The sequence below is a fragment of the Colias croceus genome, chromosome 20 (assembly GCF_905220415.1).
Source record: "Colias croceus chromosome 20, ilColCroc2.1".
NCBI classification, from domain to species: domain Eukaryota; kingdom Metazoa; phylum Arthropoda; class Insecta; order Lepidoptera; family Pieridae; genus Colias; species Colias croceus.
Genome location: NC_059556.1, coordinates 8,734,348 through 8,758,056, shown reverse-complemented (window position 1 = coordinate 8,758,056; position 23,709 = coordinate 8,734,348). Strand labels below are relative to the sequence as shown.

The 23,709-nt window shown below is 33.8% G+C and overlaps 1 protein-coding gene across 1 annotated transcript in view; it reads left to right on the top strand.

Moving 5' to 3' along the window:
- Positions 1-23,709, top strand: part of LOC123701098 (IDLSRF-like peptide) — a 60,787-nt gene extending 37,078 nt beyond the window's left edge. The window contains exons 2-5 of the mRNA XM_045648538.1: positions 3,942-4,058; positions 13,152-13,280; positions 21,651-21,803; positions 22,057-23,709. Of these exons, the coding sequence (XP_045504494.1) occupies positions 3,944-4,058; positions 13,152-13,280; positions 21,651-21,803; positions 22,057-22,250 (591 nt within the window). The 5' untranslated portion in view covers positions 3,942-3,943 and the 3' untranslated portion in view covers positions 22,251-23,709. The remainder of the gene's footprint in view (positions 1-3,941; positions 4,059-13,151; positions 13,281-21,650; positions 21,804-22,056) is intronic.

Sequence of the window (23,709 nt, the reverse complement as noted above, 5' to 3'; positions counted from 1 at the left end):
TGTCTGGGACCGATCGGGCCGCTTGGGGCTCAATGGGTTAAGAGATGGTCAATGATATGTCTAGTAGAGATATCACAATATAATAGAAAATTTCGCCGTAACAGTCATGGTATCCACTCCTGGACAAAGGCCTACCTTAAGGATTTCGCCCACGGCTAAGAATTAAAAAAAATATAGTACAAATATGTATTTAGGTATGTTAGTTAATTAATGTTTTAATTACACTCCCCTTTCTCTCCTTTTAACTTCTTAAAATGTAAGCCTTCATTATCTATTCCCTAATGATGTTAAACATTCCCTCTTATTTTATTAAAAACACAACTACTTTATGAAAATCTGTGAACAGCCTATCGTAGGTACATATAATATAACACGACTAATTCGTATTGTCATATCTTATTCCCAAAGGACATACGAAATATAACCTTTTGATATTACCAGGTAACCTTTATGTAATAGTTCACACAACACCTACGACTAAAACTAGTTTTCCAGGAAAGTTAGTCGGAGCTTTGACTTTGTAATACTGTTTGAAACTTATAATTCTCCGTAAGTAGCTACTGCTCATTCTGTTCACATACGTAATATGCTTATTATATAAGTCAACACTTATTATAATTAACTTCATTCGCGTAATTCTGTTTCGTTCTTCAATTTTCTGACTGAATCTAATAAATAAAAGATAAATTTGACTTATAACTCACTAGCTTTTCGCCCGCAGCTTCGCCCGCAGCGGCAAAGGAAAACGCGCATAGTTCCCGTTCCCGTAAGATTTTTGGGATAAAAACTATCCTATGTATTAATCCAAGTTATCCTCTACGTGTGTGCCTAATGTCATGAAAATCGGTTAAGCGGTTTTTGCGTGAAGGAGTAACAAACAAACGTACAAACTTTCGCATGTTAATATTAGTAGGATTTTTCATTGGATTTATTTATTTCTATGAGCTTTTAAAGTTATCTAATCGCCTTGTTTGGTATTAAAACTGGATAAAAAACAAACAAATAGCACTTCAACCATAATTATTAGTAGAAAATATATCGAAGAAAATCTCTGCATATAAATTGTTATAAAAACCCTTTGATGTAAAATATAGAATGTTCAACCGAATCTCTAGCCTTTATTGAATAAACCAAAATAGGTCAACCGAAGATATGTAAATTTCGTACATTTGGACAAATAAACATACAGTTGAAACGAGGAAGCAAATTGCCAATTATATCGGTTCGTTCAGCCATGCTCATATTGACGTCGATTTTAACGAACTGCGCTCAAATTATAAGGTTTTGGACATGACCTGACTCATTTTAGCTATTTTATTGTAATAACAGTTCGCCCTGGCTCTACATTTCGCAACATTTTTTTTATTTTCATAATTTTATAAATTATTATCCTAATCTTAGTGGAGACGAATCCAACTAACCAAAAATCATTAAAATCCGTTCAGCCGATCTTGAGCTATAAGTGGTGTAACTAACATGACTGCTATGTACGTATACCTACTCGTCAATATAAAACAGGATATTTTCTGGTTGCTTATTTTATGTGGGCTAATTAAACGCCATTTTCAGCTAAATACAATATTCTTGTGAGCAGAAACTATTATCAGTTCTCTAGTTAGGATTTTAAAATTCAATCTAAGAGGAAGATTACGAACCATCTATTTGCTTTAAAGGGGAAATGCGCTAGGAAAAACTAAATAAAGACCGGGTAATGCAAGTTGCAACGTAGTTACTGTAATGGGTGAAACAAAAGCAAAATAATTCACTTAAAACATACTTTATTATTTATTTAAGGGCCGATTTTTCAATCCTTGGTTAAAATTTATCCGTCCAAAAAAGTATGACACGAACATTTTAAAATGTCACCTGTAAACTGTCAAATATGGACAATTAGAATACATTTTTGAAATGGTGGTTTAATACGTTATTCGATGAATAAGTTTTTGGTTTTAACCAACGATTGAAAAATCAGCCCTAAGTGTATAAAATTAAGATGATATACCTACACCAAAAACACATAAGTAAACAGATATTACAAACAGGTGTTTGTTAATCTTTCACATAAAATTACTGCACCGATTTGAATGAAACTTTACAGTAAGATAGATTATACTTACATTAAAAATACTTGATTTAGCCCTCGCGTTGAACTAGTTCGATTTATAAAATAGATTAACCAAAACATATTACCAAATAATTTATACGTCGTTTTAATATAATGTACCTATAGATCCATGCTATATGTTTAAGGATTTAGTTAACTCCATACTACGGGAACACCTAATACGAGCTAACGCGAATGTAATATCCTTAAGATTAACTAAGTGTTCTATAGGGATCTAGACTTCATGCCTCGTGAGCTGATTGAGGATTAATAGCTTTGAAACACTTTCGAATAATAAATTAGTCTTTTAATTTTTATATGAGGCAGCGTGATTTACTTGTTAGAAAAAAAATTGGTTGTCTGTAAAGTCGGTTTACTGACAATAGTTGAACGTGATAACGTCCGATTGTGCTTCTTTGTCGTTCGTTCCGCGCTCTCACTCGCACTTCAAGCCTTATATGGAACGCCTCAGAGCGAGGTAACGCCGCATGAGTCATGTTTTTTCGTGCGTGCAGGCGGCTCTATCGAATTATAAGACGTTGTCACGTCAAAAGTTACATGAGGCGTGTAAAATTAAATAGGTACATGAGAAGTTTTGATGATAAATATTTTCAAATGAGACAATGTAATTGATATTACTTTGCAATACTTTGACTCTTCAGTTTCGCATATTTTATAATTGAGAATGGCAACATGTTGTTTTCCTCCTTCCATAAGAAATAAGTACATATATAACTATAAATGAACAACTGAAAGTATGCACATGAAAGTTTAATTTAAAACATACAGTTTTGGTAAAGTATAATCTAAAAGTATACAGTTTTGTTTCGTGTGTAAACTTATATACACTTATATATTCAATGAATATTAAACTGAATATTATCATAAACAGAAGATTAAACACAATTAGGTTTAAACTGGGTTTAAGTTTAAATTTTCAGCCTTTAACGTAATTATAGAGTAAAGTGTATTGTTATTTTTGTTGTTTATTATATTCAAGTATATCAAGCAAACTTCTTCCTTTTCCTTTATTTATTTGTTACATTGTGTGCTTTCTAAAAATATAATAATATTATCGCTTCATCATTTTAATTTATCATCAAATTTGCTGAAATCGTCTAATAAATAACACAATTTTAACAGCATGTTTTAAGAAATAAAAAATTCAAACTGATTTATATTTTATGTGTATTTTATGCCCACGCAACTCAGAAATGTTAAACTTGGATTATGTTTGAACCTTACTGTTTCTTTTTAATTAAAAACAAAGCTATTACAAATGAAAAACGCCTACCTAAAGCTCCCACAGATTCCGCCCTACCGCTACATATCACAGTAGCTATTTTAAAAACTCATATAAGAAGGATAGGTTTTACTTAAATAAGTAATACTAAAGTATACTTATTACTACAAGAGGTAGACACTACAAGAGTATGTTTTAAATTTGCTTTGCTTTTTTATTATAGTACCTAATGGAGTGTGTTATCTATCACTTTCATAACTATTAATAGATTTGATTTTAGTAATTTTTTTTAAAACATTTTCTAAGGTACCTACCTAATGACGATCATAGAGCGAGCATAGAGCGGCCACTCCTAATAGAATGAGCTCATATTTTATGACCTTCTTTAATAATTAAATTGTACCATTATAAGTTCTTTATTATATAAATGAAGCAATAACAATCTTATTGCTTCATTTATTTCTTAAGATATATTCATTTCTTTACAAACAAACCCCTCGCTACACATCTCTGGTGAAAACGCAGCCTTATGTACCTCCATTTAGCAGTCATCGACACCTAACAAAGGGTTAAAATAAATATATTTATTTGCAGTAATGTCGCCGTGCACCATGGCAACTTGTGTGGTGGCGCTGCTTGCTCTCTGCAGCGCGCCGGGAGCCGTGTCTTTGGATCTCAACCGTCTTTATGGACATCATACGAAGCGATCTGGTGAGAAAGTCCCTGTATTAAAAATTATTTAGAAACAATACATAATTCCAAAACAAAAACACGACGATCGCCTCAACTAGGAATATATCTCTGCTAGAGACATAATAGAGTAGGTACTTGTTGCACACGAAGACTTACACGCTCATTGAGCGAAAAATAAGACACAGACTCTAGGCACCGCCATATGGTGGACGTTCCATGTACCCGGACAAAGCGGTTCGGATCGACATTCTTCATTCGAACCGCGAGGGACTGGAACATGCTTCCTGAGTCTGTGTTCCCCGACGAGTACAATATGGAGGTCTTCAAGAAAAGAGTGAACAGGTACCTTCTAGGAAAGCGCGCTCCATCTTAGGCCACATCTCAGCTTTCCATCAGGCGAGATAGTGGTCAAGCGCTTTCCTATCAAATAATAAAAAAAAAAAAAAAAAATAGTTTATAATGCGTTACACGTCCTGAAATTTATGAAATAGTTATCTTGAAAACGCTCATGACGTGTTGAATCACAGGTAGACCAAAGTGAAATGCATGTCATGGCTGATATATTAGACGACGACACGTTTTAGCCATGAAGAAAATCCACGCGTCAGAAAAAAAAAGAGCCATAACGCAAATTACGAGATTTAGATCTTTGTAACCAGATTGTTAGATTTTTTTTCGCTCTATGTGTGCTGTCGGTGTTTGAGCATAACATGCTCATAGACTTTATTCATACATTACATTTTATTCATAGACCAGCTACAGAAGCACGTGCTACGTGCTAATAATATTCATTCTGTGCTCCACAAAACATCACGTTACATTTAAGTAAAATATCTGAATATCGTTGCTTTTTCCTTGATTAAGAACAAGAAGTTTCACATCTAATAGCGGTGTCACAGATAAATAATTGCTATCACAAAACACGTACCTACGTTATGTAGGTACTTACGGTAAATGTCATTTATTCTACCTCCCTTTGTTTTGTTGACAAGGCTGGGTGGGCCAGAAGCCTGGAGCAGACATCAAAGGTCACAGAAAATTAGCAATTTATACTAATTTCAGTACTTATGTGTAGGTGAAATTCGCTAAATCTACATGCGAGGGAGAGATTAGAATTAAATTAGGTTACACTAACATTGCTACGATGTGTCATTTTGTCAAGTTGTATTTTAGGTTCGGTCTTGTATTTCGTGGAATTTAACGTTGAATATATTATTGCGAATTTGTAATTCTCAAATACATTACTGCAAATTCAAATTCTGAGAAGCTTTTATAGGAATGAAAACATTTTTATATTAATGAAAATATTATTTGTCTTTCGTTTCTCGTTAAGTATTTTCAGTAAGTTGTTAAGTAGTTACAATTCTTTTCGACTTAAAATGAATAATATGTATATTATCAAATATCTGAACATAGATTTAAAAGTTGAAAAAGCCTACTATACTTAAATATAATATTATTATCAAAATTAAAGATATTTCTAGATAACTAGGCATATCTTAAATTTTGAGTCTGTAATGAAGTCTAATAAGTGCATAATGCATCTAAAGAATAAAAAAGATTTCATTATCAATTAAGTAATAACATTAATCTAAAAATCTAATTAATCAACATTTGATTGACGTATTAAGTAATTTTCAAAATGATGTGTTTGTTATGCATACACAAGTCGTAGAGACGAAATTGGTTTTGCAATGCTCTCTCCTACACTCTCTGAATTATGTTTTTAGTGATGTGTGAATAGCGTAAGGCGATGAATTTTGATTAAATTTTAAGGTCGTTGTACACTTTCATGTGAAATCTAGTCAATTTCGACAATGTTACTATAAGACTAGGTTTATTAATTAAAATAACAGCGTATCTACTGCTTATGTATATTATCCAAACGTTTCTACGATACCTATTTTATAAGTTTTATTAATTATGTACATATCAAAGGCATTCAAGTTGTATTGTATGTTCGTATTGATCCCAACAAGAACAAATGTTACTTAGTCACGAATATTGTTCAGCTCTATGTCACTATACATTACTCATATCATATCTACAGATTATTTTATACAATATAATATGTAAGAGAACTACATTTTTTATTTGTTTTGAATGATCTCCGAAACAACACTCTATCCAAAAAGATTTGCCGTATTTTTCCTCAGCCTTTCTTCGGGTCTCGCCTTTTCATCAACTCTTGATTTCTACACGGCAAATATGATCAAAATACGTGAAGAACATGTAAACATACGTATTTACAGATTTCAATTAAAATATTAATGAGAGATTAATAATAATAATCAAAACATAAATGGGACTGTGAAAAGCTACCTTTATTCTCATAATGGCGGCCTTGCTTACGTCATACTCAATTACGAGCTATGAATCAAATTAACAGAAAACGTATCTCGTTGTAAACAATGTTCTGATTTTAAATTAAATTAATATTTCAAAGAACTGTTAATTAATAAACGTTTTCATTTTCAAATTATTTGAATTTAGCTATTATTAAAACGGTTTTATTTTTTCGATTAATAGGGATGGAATGAGAGAAACTTAAATGTTGCTTTAGTTCAAAAAGAAACAATGGAGATACATATATTTTTTTATGATTTGAAGCAAAGATAATTACATGTACCTACAACAAGTAAAACAAGATAAAGTAGTGACTTGTATAAAGCCAAAGCTTTATACAGGTAAAACTTTGGCATATATAGAGACATAGAGACTTGATTTGCGACACAATACATAGGTACTATATGTGGTATGTAGGTACATAGTTATTCACCCTTTCATAACAAACCTAACTACCACCAAAATACATGAAATGAAAACACAAATACAATTCATATATTATAATGTGGACATTTTATTGCACCGCTGCACGCTGTAACAATACTCTGCTGAAATTTACTTGAATAAAATTAAAAAGTAAAGTTAAAATTGTTGAATCAACGTCGCAACTGAAATTAATTGCTCCTGGGAACTTTAAACTTTGAAAGTTCATTCGCTGGCGAATAGTTATAAATCAAGTGACGCTAGGTGCAGAGTTAAGACGTTGTTCTATTATTTTTTCTTACAAAGAAAAGGTGGTTTAATGAAAGTTACGTTGAAATAATACATCCTGAAGGTTCACTTTTAGTTTTTATTTCATTCTGCTTTAAATACTTCTCAGAGATTTATTTTATACTAGGTTTCCGACCATGGCTTTGCCCGCGCAGTCAAAGAAAAACCCGCATAGTTCCCATTCCCGTGGGATTTCCGGGATAAAACCTATCCTATTTCCCGGGGTAAAAAGTAGCCTATGTCCTTTCTCGGGTATCAAAATATCTCTATACCAAATTTTATGCAAATTTTTTCAATAGTTACGGCGTGATTGAGTAACAGACAGAGTTACTTTCGCATTTATAATATAAGTATGGATTCAAGTAAGAAAATTATTTTATTATTTAAAATCTATATATTATAATGTTCCTAAATTTTGTTAATAATTATTTGATTATTTGTACTAAACCTAATTTTACTTACGACGTTTAATCCAAATTCTCAATGCAATATTATAATACGATCAGCGGCCATTCGTATTTCGACGTATAAAGAAAGAAATATTTGGTTATGTAAATACATTCATCATACCATTTCTGAATTTTAGATTTATCCCGACCTTCAAAGGGAAAATAACTCAAGGTTTTGTCAATTGAAATACATTCTTGATTTATCAGGGCTGCTTATTTTAGCGGTAAAAAGATTTATCAAAAAAAATACAATTTTTTATTTAAAAAATTAACCGTCCAGGGTGAGGTCCCTAATAATATATCTTATAGCAGTTATATTTCGAGTGTTGGAAAGTGATGGCACTATACGACCTATACAGGGTGTAATCGTTAAGTGTGCATCATTTCCTAGTCTTATTCCAGGAATTTTTCCGAATAATCCCCAGAAAATGCCTGGGAAATGCCCGGAAAATTCCCGGAAAATATCCGGAAAATGCGTGGAAATGTCCGGAAAAAGCGTGGAAAATGCCTGGAAAATGTCTGGGAAATGCTTGGAAAATCCCCGGAAAATGTCTGAAAAATTCCCGGAAAATAACCGGAAAATGTCTGGGAAATGCCCGGAAAATGCCTGTAAATTCCCCGGAAAATGCCTTCGAAATGCCTGGAAAATGTCCGGGAAAAACGTGGAAAATGCCTGGAAAATTCCAGGAAAATGCCAGGGCAATGTCCGGAAAATGTCTGGGAAATTCCCGGAAAATAGCCGGAAAATACCAGGGAAATGCCCGCCGAAAAATATTTAGCAAATGCGTGAAAATGTCTGGGAAAAGCGTGGAAAATGGCTGGAAAATCCCCGGAAAATGCCAGGAAAATGCCAGGGAAATGTCCGGAAAATGTCTGGGAAATGCCTGGAAAATATCCGGAAAATGTCTGGCAAATGCCTGGGAAATTCCCGGGAAATGCCTGGGAAATGCCCGGCAATTCCCGGAATATATCCGGAAAATGCGTGAAAATGTCCGGGAAAAGTGTGGAAAAAACCTGGAAATCCCCGGAAAATGTCAGGGAAATGTCCAGAAAATGCCTGGGAAATGCCTGGAAAATATTTGGAAAATATCCGGAAAATGCGTGAAAATGTCCCGGAAAATAACCGGAAAATGTCTGGGAAATGCCCGGAAAATGCCTGTAAATTCCCCGGAAAATGCCTGGAAACTGCCTGGAAAATGCCTGTAAATTCCCCGGAAAATGCCTGGGAAATGCCTGGAAAATGTATGGGAAAAGCGTGGAAATTGCCTGGAAAATTCCAGGAAAATGTCAGGGAAATGTCCGGAAAATGTCTGGGAAATGATTGGAAAATCCTCGGAAAATGCCTGGGAAATTCCCGGAAAATACCCGGAAAATACCTGGGAAATGCCCGCCGGAAAATATTCGGCAAATGCGTGAAAATGTCTGGGAAAAGCGTGGAAAATGCCTGGAAAATCCCCGGAAAATGCCAGGAAAATGCCAGGGAAATGTCCGGAAAATGTCTGGGAAATGCCTGGAAAATATCCGGGAAATGTCTGGCAAATGCCTGGGAAATTCCCGGGAAATGCCTGGGAAATGCCCGGAAAATCCCCGGAATATATTCGGAAAATGCGTGAAAATGTCCGGGAAAAGCGTGGAAAATGCCTGGAAATCCCCGGAAAATGTCAGGGAAATGTCCAGAAAATTCCTGGAAAATGCCTGGGAAATGCCTGGAAAATATCTGGAAAATATCCGCAAAATGCGTGAAAATGTCCGGAAAAAGCGTGGAAAATGCCACTTCAAATTTGCGAAGAGAAAAAGAAAGCTAAAATCTTTCATATTAAATGTATATGGGATATTCATATTTCATACTTAATGTATGGGAGGGTTTAAAAATATTTTTTTTTTATATTTCTCGATTTTTTTTTTTTTATTTATTACGGCCATTTTACTCATTACTTTCGATATCAGTTTAAAGTTTTTTGTTATCTGTAATACTTACGGACACTTAATGATTGCACACTCAATGATTACACCCTGTATAACGCTGTCACTCTTCCACGCTGGAAATATGCTGCTTTAAGACATCATGGACGGGCAGCCCCGGGTGGTTTTCATTATTAATAGAAACAAAAACGATATGTATCCCTGTTTTAATTGAACGGAGATTGGACAGACCAATCTTGTTATAATTTTTAGGTTGGTTATGATTTGGTTGGTTGGTTAAACTTACTAATAAAAAGATTGTAGGTTTTCTTTGAAACCTCTAAAGTAATTGACCGTAGAGAAATACGCAAATCTTTGGGTATAAGGGCTACTGGAAATCAGCGCTGCAAATCAGTGGTGCAACATTGTACAGCACAAGCTGATTACCTACAGTTTGTTGTTCACAGTTAGCTTCACTTAATTAATTTCTTTGTATATTGTTTTATCTTAGTATAATCGGTACTTTCTAATGTATGCAATATAATAAAATGTGTGTTTTTCATTTTCTTCACCTGTAAGTAATATGTCGTGTCTACCAGATATGAATAAATGAAGATATATTTATCACCATTTAATTAAACAAAAGATTCGCAAAAGCGATGAGGATGTGTGATCACTTAAGCCGTAAAAATATATCAAACTAGCTTTCCGCCCGCGGCTACGCCCGCGTTTTGAAAAAAAGCCCGCATAGTTCCCGTTCCCGTGGGATTTCCGGGATGAAACCTATCCTATGTGTCAATCCAAGTTACCCTCTATATGTGTGCTAAATTTCATTGTAATCGGTTCAGTAGTATTTGCGTGAAAGAGTAACAAACACACACACACACACATCCTCACAAACTTTCCCATTTATAATATTAAGTAGGATACACTGTGAGCTAGCGATCAGCTAAGTTAATACAAGCAAAATATGTATATTCATATTGAAATAATATATCTTACAAAATGCCTTAATAGGTAAATACGTCACAATACAACTTCTAGGTATATTAAATTTTAAAGTAATTTAACTTGGTAAATATGTTACAGTTTCTAACTTATTTACCTACCCCTCTCAACAATGTCTTCAAGTTTATACAATTTGTGAACAAGTTTCTGTTAATATTACTTACATATTTAGTAAAATCTGTATCAACTAAATTATACATTTTTTATGAACGTAAATTCATAGCGCGCTCGTTTGGAGTTTTTCAAAGGAATAAATTATTACGGTATAAAACTTGTTCAACTTTTTCAATTCGACATTTCGATTTTATTCTATTCATCTTCCATTTAAATTACCTTTTGAAATAAATGTTTTAATTCCTTTACATTTATTTGAATAGAAGGTGAACAGGTGATACTTTTTATTCTTTGTTTATACATTTTGTACCTATCTCATAGTGATCTCCACAGAACTATATCGAGATAGAAGGAAAGAGTGTATGTACCTCGCGTGGCGAAAAGACGATTAATCATCGTCTTTGCTCGCCACGATGCTCAGTCCTCTCTCGACCGCTCTCCGTGTGTGACGTGCTTAATGCAAACAGAAAATGATCCCGTGCTCGATAATTAAATGTGCAAACACCACCAAAAAAGTTGAAGGTGTCAATAAAAATATTTCCTTTCACCTTTTTGCCCTAAAATATCTGTTATTATTTATAAAACAATTTATTTTTATGCTCCGTATTAATTTAATGTAAACGGTAACGGAATGATGCTACTTTTCTATTACGGTTTTAACTTTACACGCCAGACTGGACATGCATTAAAAACCAGCAATGAAAATAAAACATTCCAAACTGTCGAAACGCGGTAAAGGTTGATTTCTCATTTTTCTGTCAAAATTAAGCATATAGAGTTGTACGCCACGATTTTCAATGCCGATTTCTTAGTCGATTCAAATCGATACCTATTGAAAACAGAAAAATGATAATTATTTTTTAATCCTATAATATTATTGTAAGGTATATCGATGGTTTAAAATATATTTACTATATACTTATTGCAAATTTGTTTCAGTTTTCCGAAAGATTCTCTTGAAGTCGTCTTCGAAAGAACTTCTTTAATATTCAATTGCAAGATTTGATCCGAACATACATAAATACATTCATATACACATGCATATACATACATACAGTTTAGGTTGATAAAAAGCTTGTAAAAAATATCATACATTTTTATTCTCATTATTCTGTCAAGGTCAAAATCGATTCCCAATTCGATTCCATAAAATGATTTAACTACCTACTTAGTTTCCATTTATTAGGAGTCAATTATTTTGACGTTGTGAACATCACTAAAAGACTCGCGTGACGTCAAAATACCTACGCAAAATGTTACACGGTCGGTTCTCATATAAATCGACGAACTATTTCCTTCTATCTCGATATAGTTCTGTGGTGATCTCTATATATTGATTTAAAAAAATAACAATTATTCAATAAAATACCATGCCTGTACAAAATTAATATCATTTTAATCTTGGTAAAAACTATGTAAAACCTTTAACTATGTGAAATAAATTGGTTTAGAAAGTGCCCCCACTGGGCCCTCTTTCCCTATAAATAACAACCTTTGAAAATGTTGAAAACTAGCATTATAGTCGCACAATATAAATAAACTTGATACCTGCTCGATACCCATATAAAATATTGATGTCGACCCTTAGGCCTGGATTAAGAATAGTTTCGATGAGCTGCCAATAGTTTTTCGAAGAAAATCCTTTACTGGCATCGCCCGCGGGATTACGTTAAGTTTGATTTCTTTTATATCAGAGGAATGTTCTTTTATCAATATTGCGACCAACCTCATTTCAATAAAATATTCTTTTATAAAGCATCATTTTCCTCACAATATTTTCATTGAAACAAGAACTGTGGCTCACTTCATTTGCAAGTTCCATTAGCCTTCTTCGTAGCGAATTCGTATTTTATTTGGTTTGTACTTATATATTTTCTCTTCTCCTACTGCGGTTCGTTTAACCAATTTCCCTTACTCGTAATGACAATTCATTAGAGTTTTTGTTGCGTCCAGTTTTTCTAAGAAATACGTTTGTAATATTGTGATCTTTAGGTACGGTATTTTAGGCGCGGTCGTTTTGACAGAAATTGTGATAATTGCCTTAAAGCTTTTACGTAGTACATGGTAGTACGGAACTATACGTTTAATATCCTAATGAATGTTAATTAAGTCGTGTCTTGGAACTTCTTTTCTTTCGAATATTATCTTTGAGGATATACTTCTCTGAATTAATTAGAAAGTCTACCTACGTCCTACGATGCACGTGTAAAGAGAATTTTTGCATTTACAAATTGCAATAGCAGGTAAAATAAAATTAGATATACAAAAAAAATTACGTAGGCAGGTTAACTTAGATTTGACATCCTTAAAAATAGCATAATATGTTTATTTTTTATCATCATACCAAACATTAAATCCTTGACAATATAGATGTCTCATTTATAAATATAAAGTCTAGGTTAAATATTTATTACTATCTAGATTTAATATTTAGGATACCTTTACCTAATATTTTATAAAATATATGTTGAAGTTCAGACCAATAATTTGCCTTATTTTTATTCATTGGTATTTATTTATTGATATTTCTCAGTTGCAATTAATGAAATATATTTAAACGTTATTTATTGTTTCATTTCAGAATACTGCCATCCATACGAGCCGTTCAAGTGTCCCGTGGATGGCAACTGCATTTCCATCCAATATTTGTGCGATGGCGCGCCAGATTGCATCGACGGGTATGATGAGGACTCCAAGCTCTGCACTGCAGGTATATTAAATATTTTTAACCTGATTATACATTATAATACAGAATACTGACTGCACGCCCATTAGCTATGTTACTTATTTACAAATTTCGACAGGGTTAACCCAGTGAACACAATTTCAACAAAAGAAACATTATTTTATTATACATTATAAATTATATAATCAAAATGCAATAAAATGCATGTACTACATGACTTGCAGGTATAATCTTAGAATACCTGTATATAATATTATCGTAGGTATTATTTATTCCTCACGCTAAAAACAATATTTCCACCCATCATCTTTTATGTTTATAACTTAACATTAGTAGGAAACTTTCGTAAAGAATATCCTTTTTAATATTTTTATTAAGTTTCTATTAACAAAACATAAAATTATTTACGGTTACATTTCAACAAATACTAGTACTATATAATGATTTGTTATTTCGATAAACATCAAGTATCTACCTAAATATAAATAGCTACACGAAAGCCTTATTCGTATAATATAACTTTCCATTTGCCTTTGAATAATAAATGTACTGAATGTTTGTTACCTATACGAGAAATATGTCTATATAATAATTTATTTATGAAATCTTTGAAACAGCTTTGATATAACATGTAAATTATTATATTAATACATTATAATCAGAGGCGGCTCGTGACAAAATTTTATGGGTGTTCACTTGAAATAAAACACTGAAAATACATGGTGTAAATCAGTACAATTTAATTAAAAAATTACTTATAAAGGAAATGCATACGTCTTTCTTGTTGGTGTGCAATAATATCTATAACTTGACACAATCTATTAACCTTCGTAAAATATGTCTGTTTTCATCGACACGGTCATTGAACTCGCGTATTGACTTTCGGTACGCGGAATCTAATGCTTTACAGTTTACGAATGTCTTGTCGTTCGATAGACGCCAATTATTGCAGTTCATTCAACAAATGGTACCTACCGAGATTGTGAATGTTTTTTCATCTTAATTGAAATATGAGCTAAGTCGTCAACGCCCGTTTCAGTCCAAGCACTCTCACCTCCGCCGGCCGCGCCCGCTTCAAATAAAAGACACGGAAAACAAAATATTTTGTTGCTTTCATGTTCATCACAACCACACAACCACGGTGTTTTCACATATTGTTCGGATTTAAACACACGCGTATATGTTTTCGTTTTTGTCGTACATTTTTGCGTAAGGTCAAGTTCAAGCCGTGGCGGTCCCTTAGCTTTCAATTCAAGCCGAATTTGTAACGTTTTAACACACCTTTTAATGAACGCCACATTATAATTGTCCATTTTAACACTCACAAGTAATACTGATAACTACAGGCTATTTCAACAGTCAACACGTATCTTATGATTTTAATTAGAAAATTCCCGAATATACATTCGCGCGCGTGCAGTCAAGTTGACTAGAGTGTTTGTTTATATAGGCAACGTCGCGCGAAATCGCTGTCTTGTGTACGGGCGCGCGGTAAAAACGAACCGGCAACGTTTGCGGGAGCGGCGCTCCGAATTTTGCTATTTTTTCATAGAAAATCTTCTGTTTCACGCGCAGGACTCTGACAAAACTATCTCTTTCACTCCTATTGGATTTCGTATTAGAAAATGTACTAAATATTTTTTCATTGGAGCGCAATCGTGAGCGCTCCGCTACGCGCGTTTTATAATACAGTATTATACCTACAGGTGTATGGAATGATGGATATATTCATTGGTATTGCCAGTAGTTTTTTACGATTACGATTGATTTTAAATAGTAATAATTAATATTAATAATGAAATTAAGGAGTATGATTTTATTATAATTATTTATGGGAGTTCACTGCACCAGCGCTCCTTAGGGCGAGCCGCCTCTGATTATAATACCTATTATTAGACACCTACATTACCTACATTATAATTATGTAAATAATTAAGCTTATAAGTAACTGTTATTTATCAGATATTTGTTATTAGTTACTCAAATATTAAATAAATTGGAATTTGGGAAAAATAGCTCAAGGTCTGTTCATTAATCAGGATGATATTAGTGATTTTTGCCTGATCATTAATTACCTTTTCTGCTATTCATTTTTGCTTATAAATTATATTATGATTAGATTTTTTCCTCATAAAAGCGTGATATCTATGATTGATTAATTGGTATTACATTACGATATAAAATCAAGAAATTAATTACATAACTGCGACTACGAACTATAGATGACTAGTATCTAGGTATATAATAATAATATATAATATAAGCCTTTATTCAGACACAAAATATGATACATAATATTAAACACTTAATCTGACGACTCTGATGAGTCAATGACACCAACAACTCGGTCTGTTTGCCCAATTCTGGCAAAGGCCTCCTCCATCTTCCTCCACTCTATTCTGTCAAGTGCTTTCCTTGACCATGTTTTTCCAGCTATAGACTTAATTTCATCCTCCCATCTTCGAAACTGCCTACCTCGTTTCCTTTTCCTATTCCTTGGGTACCAAAAGATGATATCTTTGCTCCACTTATTAATACCTCTTATTGTATGACCAGTCCATCTCCATTTAAGCTTTCTGATTCTAGTTGTTACATCTTCAATTTTAGTGCGTTTTCTGATGGTTCTGTTACTTATTCTGTCACATTTTCTTATGCTCATCATGCTCCTTTCCATTGCTGTTTGGCAGGTTGCCAGTTTCCGATTTTGTGCTTTAGTGAGCGCCCAAGTTTGGCAGCCGTAGGTTAGAACTGGGAGTATGCAGGTGTTGTATAGCTTGGATTTAACAGCCATCTTAGTTTCCGTGTTCTTCATAATTTCCTTAAGACCCCAGTAGCACTTCCATGCATTCCCTATCCTTGTATCTATTTCCTTAGACATTATATTAGTAGTTGATATTTGTTGACCTAGATAGGTATACTCTTTCACAAACTCGATTGGCTGGCCATTGATGATCATTGTATCTTCGATAGCGTTGGTCATAGCTTTAGTTTTAGAAGTGTTCATCGTGAGACCTACCTTGCGGCTTTCTCTCTCTAAGTCTGTGAGCATGCTTTGTAGATGTTCTTTTTTGGTAGCGAATAATATGATGTCGTCGGCAAAACGTAGGTGCGATAGTTGTTCTCCATTTATGTTCAATCCGTACTGATTCCATTCAAGCTTTCGAAAGACATCTTCCAAGACGGCTGTGAATAGTTTAGGTGAGAGAGGGTCTCCTTGACGTACACCTCTATTTATTTTTATTTCTTTCCCCTCCTTTTCTAGTTTTATTCTTGCTGTGCCCTGAGTGTATACATTCTTTATAATTCGAATATATTTGTGTTCGACGCCTTGGTTCTTTAGGGATAACCAAATGTTTTCGTGTTCGACTGAATCGAAAGCCTTATTGTAGTCGATGAAACAGCAGTAAAAGGGTACATTAAATTCTTTATGTTTTTCGAAGATTTGTCTCACAGCATGTATATGGTCTAATGTTGAATAGCCTGCTCTAAAACCAGCTTGTTCTTTAGGCTGATTTGCGTCTAAAGTTTTGGTTATTCGCCCTAGAATTATTTTTGCAAAAACTTTATAAATGTTCGACATAAGGCTTATTGGTCTGTAGTTGGTAATTTCGCTCTTGTCACCTTTTTTATGCAGTAGGATGATTGTAGATGTAGTCCACTGGGTCGGAATTGTCTCTGTTTGTATAATATCATCGAAGATATACTTCAGTAAGGGTGTAATGAAGTTCTTGCAACTTGCCAGCAATTCATTAGTGATGTGGTCAGGGCCTGGAGCTTTATATAGTTTCTGTGATTCTATTGCCTTATTTATTTCTTCTACTAAAACATCTGGTACATTATCTATGTTATTTAATTTAGTAGTTTGGTTTATTTGGTTTTTACTAGAGTAGAGATTTTCGTAGAATTTAGTGGCAGTAGATAGAATGTCGGGTCTCTTAGTTATTTTGCTAGATCGGTCTTTTATATTGGGTATCCAATTAGATTTCTCGGATAGAAACTTTAGCGCCTTTTTTATGCCACCTGTCTTCGTAATGTGTTTGTCAAAAGTTTGAAGTCTAAAATGTTCTCTGTCTCTTCTCATTTGTTTTTTTAATTCTTTACTTATCTGACTTATTTGTTTCCTAGTAGTCTTCGTTTTCTCCCTGATTTTTATTAATTTCCATCTCTCTTCTAGAAGTTTTATAGCTTTTTCTGACAGGTATTCTTTGTCTCTTGGTTTAGATTTTTCGTTGGTTTCTGTTTTTTCTGTTAGTATATTGTGTAGTATGTTGTATTTCTGTTGGGTATTTAGTTTCTGAAGAAAAAGTGGTTTCGTCACAGATTGGAGATTGTTTATGATTTTAGATGTATTCAATTCGCTCTTTGGTAGGGATATTTTAGCTTTGAAGGGTCGACTTTTCTTTTGAGTAGAAGATGTTTTCAGACTTGCTCTAAGCATTCTGTGGTTACTATTAAAATTTAAATTAGCGATGGTACCACAATTATCGAATGCCTTGGGTCTGTTTGTAAGTATGTAGTCTATCTCGTTTTTGTACTTGCCGTCCGGTGATATCCATGTCCATCTTCTAGAAGGTTTTTTCTTAAATACGCTATTCATTATTTTTAGATTGTTTTCAAAGGCCATCTCCATTAGCTTTTGTCCATTTCTTGTCCTTTTCCCACTACTGTATGGGCCTAGTACGATATCCTCTCCGATACGTGGCTCTCCAACTCGCGCATTAAAATCCCCCATTACGATGCAGTTATTGTGTATGTGTTCCTTTAAGGTGATGTTGAGGGATTTATAAAATGAGTCAATTTCTATGGTACTAGACTGTTCAGTTGGTGAGTATATTTGTACTATAGACCATGCTTCCAGGTCCGGCGGGAGTCTTATATTCAATATAGCTATTCTTTCCGATATACCTTTTATTTCTATAATAAAGTTCTTGAGTTCTTTCTTGATTAAGAATCCCACTCCGTGTCTACCTGGGGTTTCGCCTTTGTGGAACATTATGATTTGACGGTATTCAGAAATTTCTTCTCCATTCCTTCTTACTTCGCTCAAACCGATTATATCCCAATTTACATCTTGCAGACTTAGTATAAGTTCTTGTAAGCTTTCTTCTGATTTTAATGAGAGTGTGTTGTATGTAGCAATATGTAAGTTTGGAGATTTTTGTTTATTTATGTTTATAGAAGTATTCAATTTAGATAGGGAGGTAGTATTTGGAGGGTAGTGGTCGCTATGCCCCACGGTGACCAGCCGTCTTGGGGTGAGAGTTTTGGACGTTTCTTTGGGTGAACAGTTTTTTTTGAATGAGATTGTGTTGGGTTTCCTGCTGTCGGTGTCTATAAAGGGTTTTTTGATGTTGTGGGTAATGACAGAGACGTAGATCTATCCCTCCGTGCCACAAAGTCCAGCATATTAGGTTTGTTTTTATTTATCTTCTTTGGGGCTGGTGTAGATACGTTGTTGGGCGAACTTATGCAGTCTATTTTACGTTTGTCTCTTTTTTCTTCATTCTTTTCTTTTATTACTAGTTTGTCCTTGACGAAATAACAAGTTTTTCCTTTCGCTCGTTCTTCTTGTAGCTGGGGTAGTAGCTGTCTTCTTTTTTCTAGTGTTTCTCTGCTGAGGTCTTCTTTGATGTAGATTTCGGAGTTCAATTTCTTTTTGTTTTTAAGTATTTCATTTCTCCTCCAGTTTGTTGTAAAGGCTACAAGAATAGGTCGCGATTTATTGTCCTTCTTTTCTCCTAAGCGGTACGCATTATTTATTTCATTTGGTCCAATGTGGATGTTCATATATTTTTGAAGAGTTTGTATAATGGTATCTATGAGAGATTTACTGCGTTCTTCCTCCTTAATACCGAAGAAAATGACGTTGTTTTTCTTTTTATGCTCTTCCATTAATTTGATTTTGTCATGAAGGACTCTGACCTCGGTCTTGAGTTGTTTATTTTCTTCTACAAGGGCAGCTAACTTTTCATTGATGTTTTCTGAAACATTTTTGGTGACGGCTTCAGTTATCTCCCTTGTTTGCGCAGCCATTTCTTCTTTTAAGTTTCGCCAAAATTTTTCCATCTCAATTTCCATATTTTAGGGTAATTTTTTAGTTTTGGCAACACTTATTGGGAGTTGGCAACACTTGCTGAGATCTGTTATTTATGGTGACGTTTTATTTTGTTAGGTTGGTACACAGTAGGTAAACAGTATGATTGTCAACTGTCACAGTGGATGATAATTGTTATTGATTCTTTTCTGACCTGTTCAACAGTTTAGATTACGAATAATTCGTTGCGATTTTCTTGGATGATATATTCGCCACATGTATTTATCATTAATTCCAACGTTCGTCACAGTTTTCAGTTGATTTGCGTTTTAATCACAGTGAATTTTAATTATTTTTAAGCGAGTTACAACGACAGGTGTTTACTATTTGACACCGGAAACCGGAGGTATCTAGGTATATACTATACTCGTATTGTTCGTAAATTATTTTTTATGTGAAAAGTCGTCAGCTAGATAATTTAAAAATATAGGTCGTGATAATTGAATTCCCAAACATGCCACCATAATTCAACAGAAAATATTCATCAGAGACTGATATTATTGATCAATTTAATTTATTATCTGTGGCCTGTTTACCCGAGGGAACAAAATCAGCACTCAAATGACCTACATTCACAAAATTTACAATTTGCCAAAACGTTCCATTCTATGCAGCATTTAGTTGTTGAAATTATCCTTCATTTGCGTAACGAGACCAAAGTGGACTATATAATTTGGGAAACACATTTTGCATTAATTACTAAATGAATATGGGTCGTAAACATGCTGCTATTACAAAGTTTTGGCTAGATTTATATGGAGTATGATTTATTTAATGTTGCGAATATCATCTTTAAGTTAAAGGGTTAGGACTTATGAGCAGAGGCGGCTCGCCCTAAGGAGCGCTGGTGCAGTGAACTCCCATAAATAATTATAATAAAATCATACTCCTTAATTTCATTATTAATATTAATTATTACTATTTAAAATCAATCGTAATCGTAAAAAACTACTGGCAATACCAATGAATATATCCATCATTCCATACACCTGTAGGTATAATACTGTATTATAAAACGCGCGTAGCGGAGCGCTCACGATTGCGCTCCAATGAAAAAATATTTAGTACATTTTCTAATACGAAATCCAATAGGAGTGAAAGAGATAGTTTTGTCAGAGTCCTGCGCGTGAAACAGAAGATTTTCTATGAAAAAATAGCAAAATTCGGAGCGCCGCTCCCGCAAACGTTGCCGGTTCGTTTTTACCGCGCGCCCGTACACAAGACAGCGATTTCGCGCGACGTTGCCTATATAAACAAACACTCTAGTCAACTTGACTGCTCACTGCACGCGCGCGAATGTATATTCGGGAATTTTCTAATTAAAATCATAAGATACGTGTTGACTGTTGAAATAGCCTGTAGTTATCAGTATTACTTGTGAGTGTTAAAATGGACAATTATAATGTGGCGTTCATTAAAAGGTGTGTTAAAACGTTACAAATTCGGCTTGAATTGAAAGCTAAGGGACCGCCACGGCTTGAACTTGACCTTACGCAAAAATGTACGACAAAAACGAAAACATATACGCGTGTGTTTAAATCCGAACAATATGTGAAAACACCGTGGTTGTGTGGTTGTGATGAACATGAAAGCAACAAAATATTTTGTTTTCCGTGTCTTTTATTTGAAGCGGGCGCGGCCGGCGGAGGTGAGAGTGCTTGGACTGAAACGGGCGTTGACGACTTAGCTCATATTTCAATTAAGATGAAAAAACATTCACAATCTCGGTAGGTACCATTTGTTGAATGAACTGCAATAATTGGCGTCTATCGAACGACAAGACATTCGTAAACTGTAAAGCATTAGATTCCGCGTACCGAAAGTCAATACGCGAGTTCAATGACCGTGTCGATGAAAACAGACATATTTTACGAAGGTTAATAGATTGTGTCAAGTTATAGATATTATTGCACACCAACAAGAAAGACGTATGCATTTCCTTTATAAGTAATTTTTTAATTAAATTGTACTGATTTACACCATGTATTTTCAGTGTTTTATTTCAAGTGAACACCCATAAAATTTTGTCACGAGCCGCCTCTGCTTATGAGTTATAAATCTTACTACGTCTTTATTCATTGAAATAATAGTTACAGTTAAAGTTTATCGACACTTTAGTTCAAATAAGCATTTTATAATATTTTTTAAAGCATCATGAAAATTATTTATTTCGTATACCTACATATATTACACAAATAAGAAAGTTTGCATATAGGAAGTATGAACAGATATTTACTGATATATAATTTTAAAAAGAATATTAATTAATATTATTCATAATTACGTATTTCTTTTTACAGCTAAGCGGCCACCAGTAGAGGAAACAGCGTCTTTCCTCCAGTCGCTGCTCGCGTCGCATGGCCCGAATTATTTGGAGAAGCTCTTTGGCAACAAAGCGAGAGATGCCTTGGAACCGTTGGGAGGCGTTGAGAAGGTTGCTATTGCTTTGTCTGGTAAGTTATTACTCAGTATGGTTAGGTTTATAGATTTTCTATGATGATTTAGATTAAATATAATATTTTCAGTGACATGAAGTAGAATTGAATTTTGAGATTCTTGTTTTCCAAAGATATCTATTAGGAAAATAACCAATTATTCATTATCAAAAAATATTATACCTATTTGTGTTATTTCATGATTTTCATTTTAGCAAAGTATTTGTTCCTATTAAAACAAATTTTTATGATATTATTTTTATAATTACAGAGTCTCAAACAATTGAAGATTTCGGTGCCGCCTTACACTTGATGAGATCTGACCTCGAGCATCTACGCTCCGTATTCATGGCTGTAGAAAATGGCGACCTTGGCATGTTGAAATCCCTCGGTATCAAGGACAGCGAGCTCGGGGACGTCAAATTCTTCCTCGAGAAACTTGTGAACACCGGCTTCCTAGACTGAGTGGCACCGGAGTCAGCCTCTGACTACTATCACGTCGTCCAATACGGTCCCATCAGCTCATCTTTCTACAGCTACCTTCCCTATGAATCTATGAAGTATAAGAGAAATTAAATTTCCTCGCGCACTCATTCCATCCGGTTACGATTTCTCACCGGCCACAGACTCGAGCCGAATGGAATGATTCCATGATACTTTTTTTAATTTTCGCGCCAATTTCCTCTTTTTTTTGTCCATGACTACTTAACTATGTAAGCTGAAGCGCTTTTTATATATTTTTATTAAAACGTACAGGCAACTTCTCGCGTCGTAATCATGAAAATGTGCCAATCGTGTATGTTGGGGAAAATGTAAAAAGAGATAAATAGCAAGCTTTCGAATAACAGTGAAATGTAATTTATAGGGAAGGAATTTCGGACACATTTTCGCACATATTCATGATCCTGTACATACTTATAAATTAAATTGTAATATGTTAACGTCGCCCTAAACATCTTTCTAAACCTTCGTGCAAAGCCAATGTCAGAGGCGACTCCATAATATGTAAGATGTCCATTCTAAGCGAGATATAAAGCTAATAATGGTTTCGTTTAAAAATTATGTTTCAGTTGAAAAAAAAATCTTTAAAAAAGTATAGAATGCATGCGCTTTATATCTGGCTTTTGAAAATCCAGAGTAGGACCATTTACAACATATCATTGTAATTTAGATGTAGTTTATATAATAGATAATCTGTAGCGAATACTAATGAAATATATAGAATATTTGTAGGTATTGTAGGTCATTATTTGTGCCCTTATCGAAACGATACATATCATTGAGCGGTGCTCAAAATCGATTACATATCAAAATGTGATTTCGTAAAATATATATATCAAACGTTATAGCATAGTGTCTACATTTCTTATTCTATAATCTATGGTATTTTTGAAATGCGGGCTAGTAGACAACGAATAAATAAGTGGCGAAGATCTAGGTAAGGTTGGTTAACAATTAACATCAATTGTATCTTGGTAAAGGCTGGGTTTATGTACCAATGGATGCAATTCATAAATCCATTAGAAATCATTGCACAATGAAAAATAATATGGATTTTGTGTTCATACAATGTCTCAATTATACACACTACGAGTAATACTATACTGATTATACAATATAATTGGTACCCACACAATTAATATTCTTCTTTTGGGTGAGGTTGATTATATGACACATTGAGTAAGTACCACTATAGCGAATCTATGACTTATAAAAACTTATACCTTTATTAACCTATCATTATAATAATTATCTAGACCTAAGCTATTCTTCAATTAATATAGTAAAATACTTAAGAATATTTTAACTTACGTCAGATGATTATAATTGATAGAAACCTATCTACGATATTCTTATAATATGTGTTTTGATTCTATGTATATGGCTTATGTATTCTTAAATACAATAAATAAATTATCTTGCA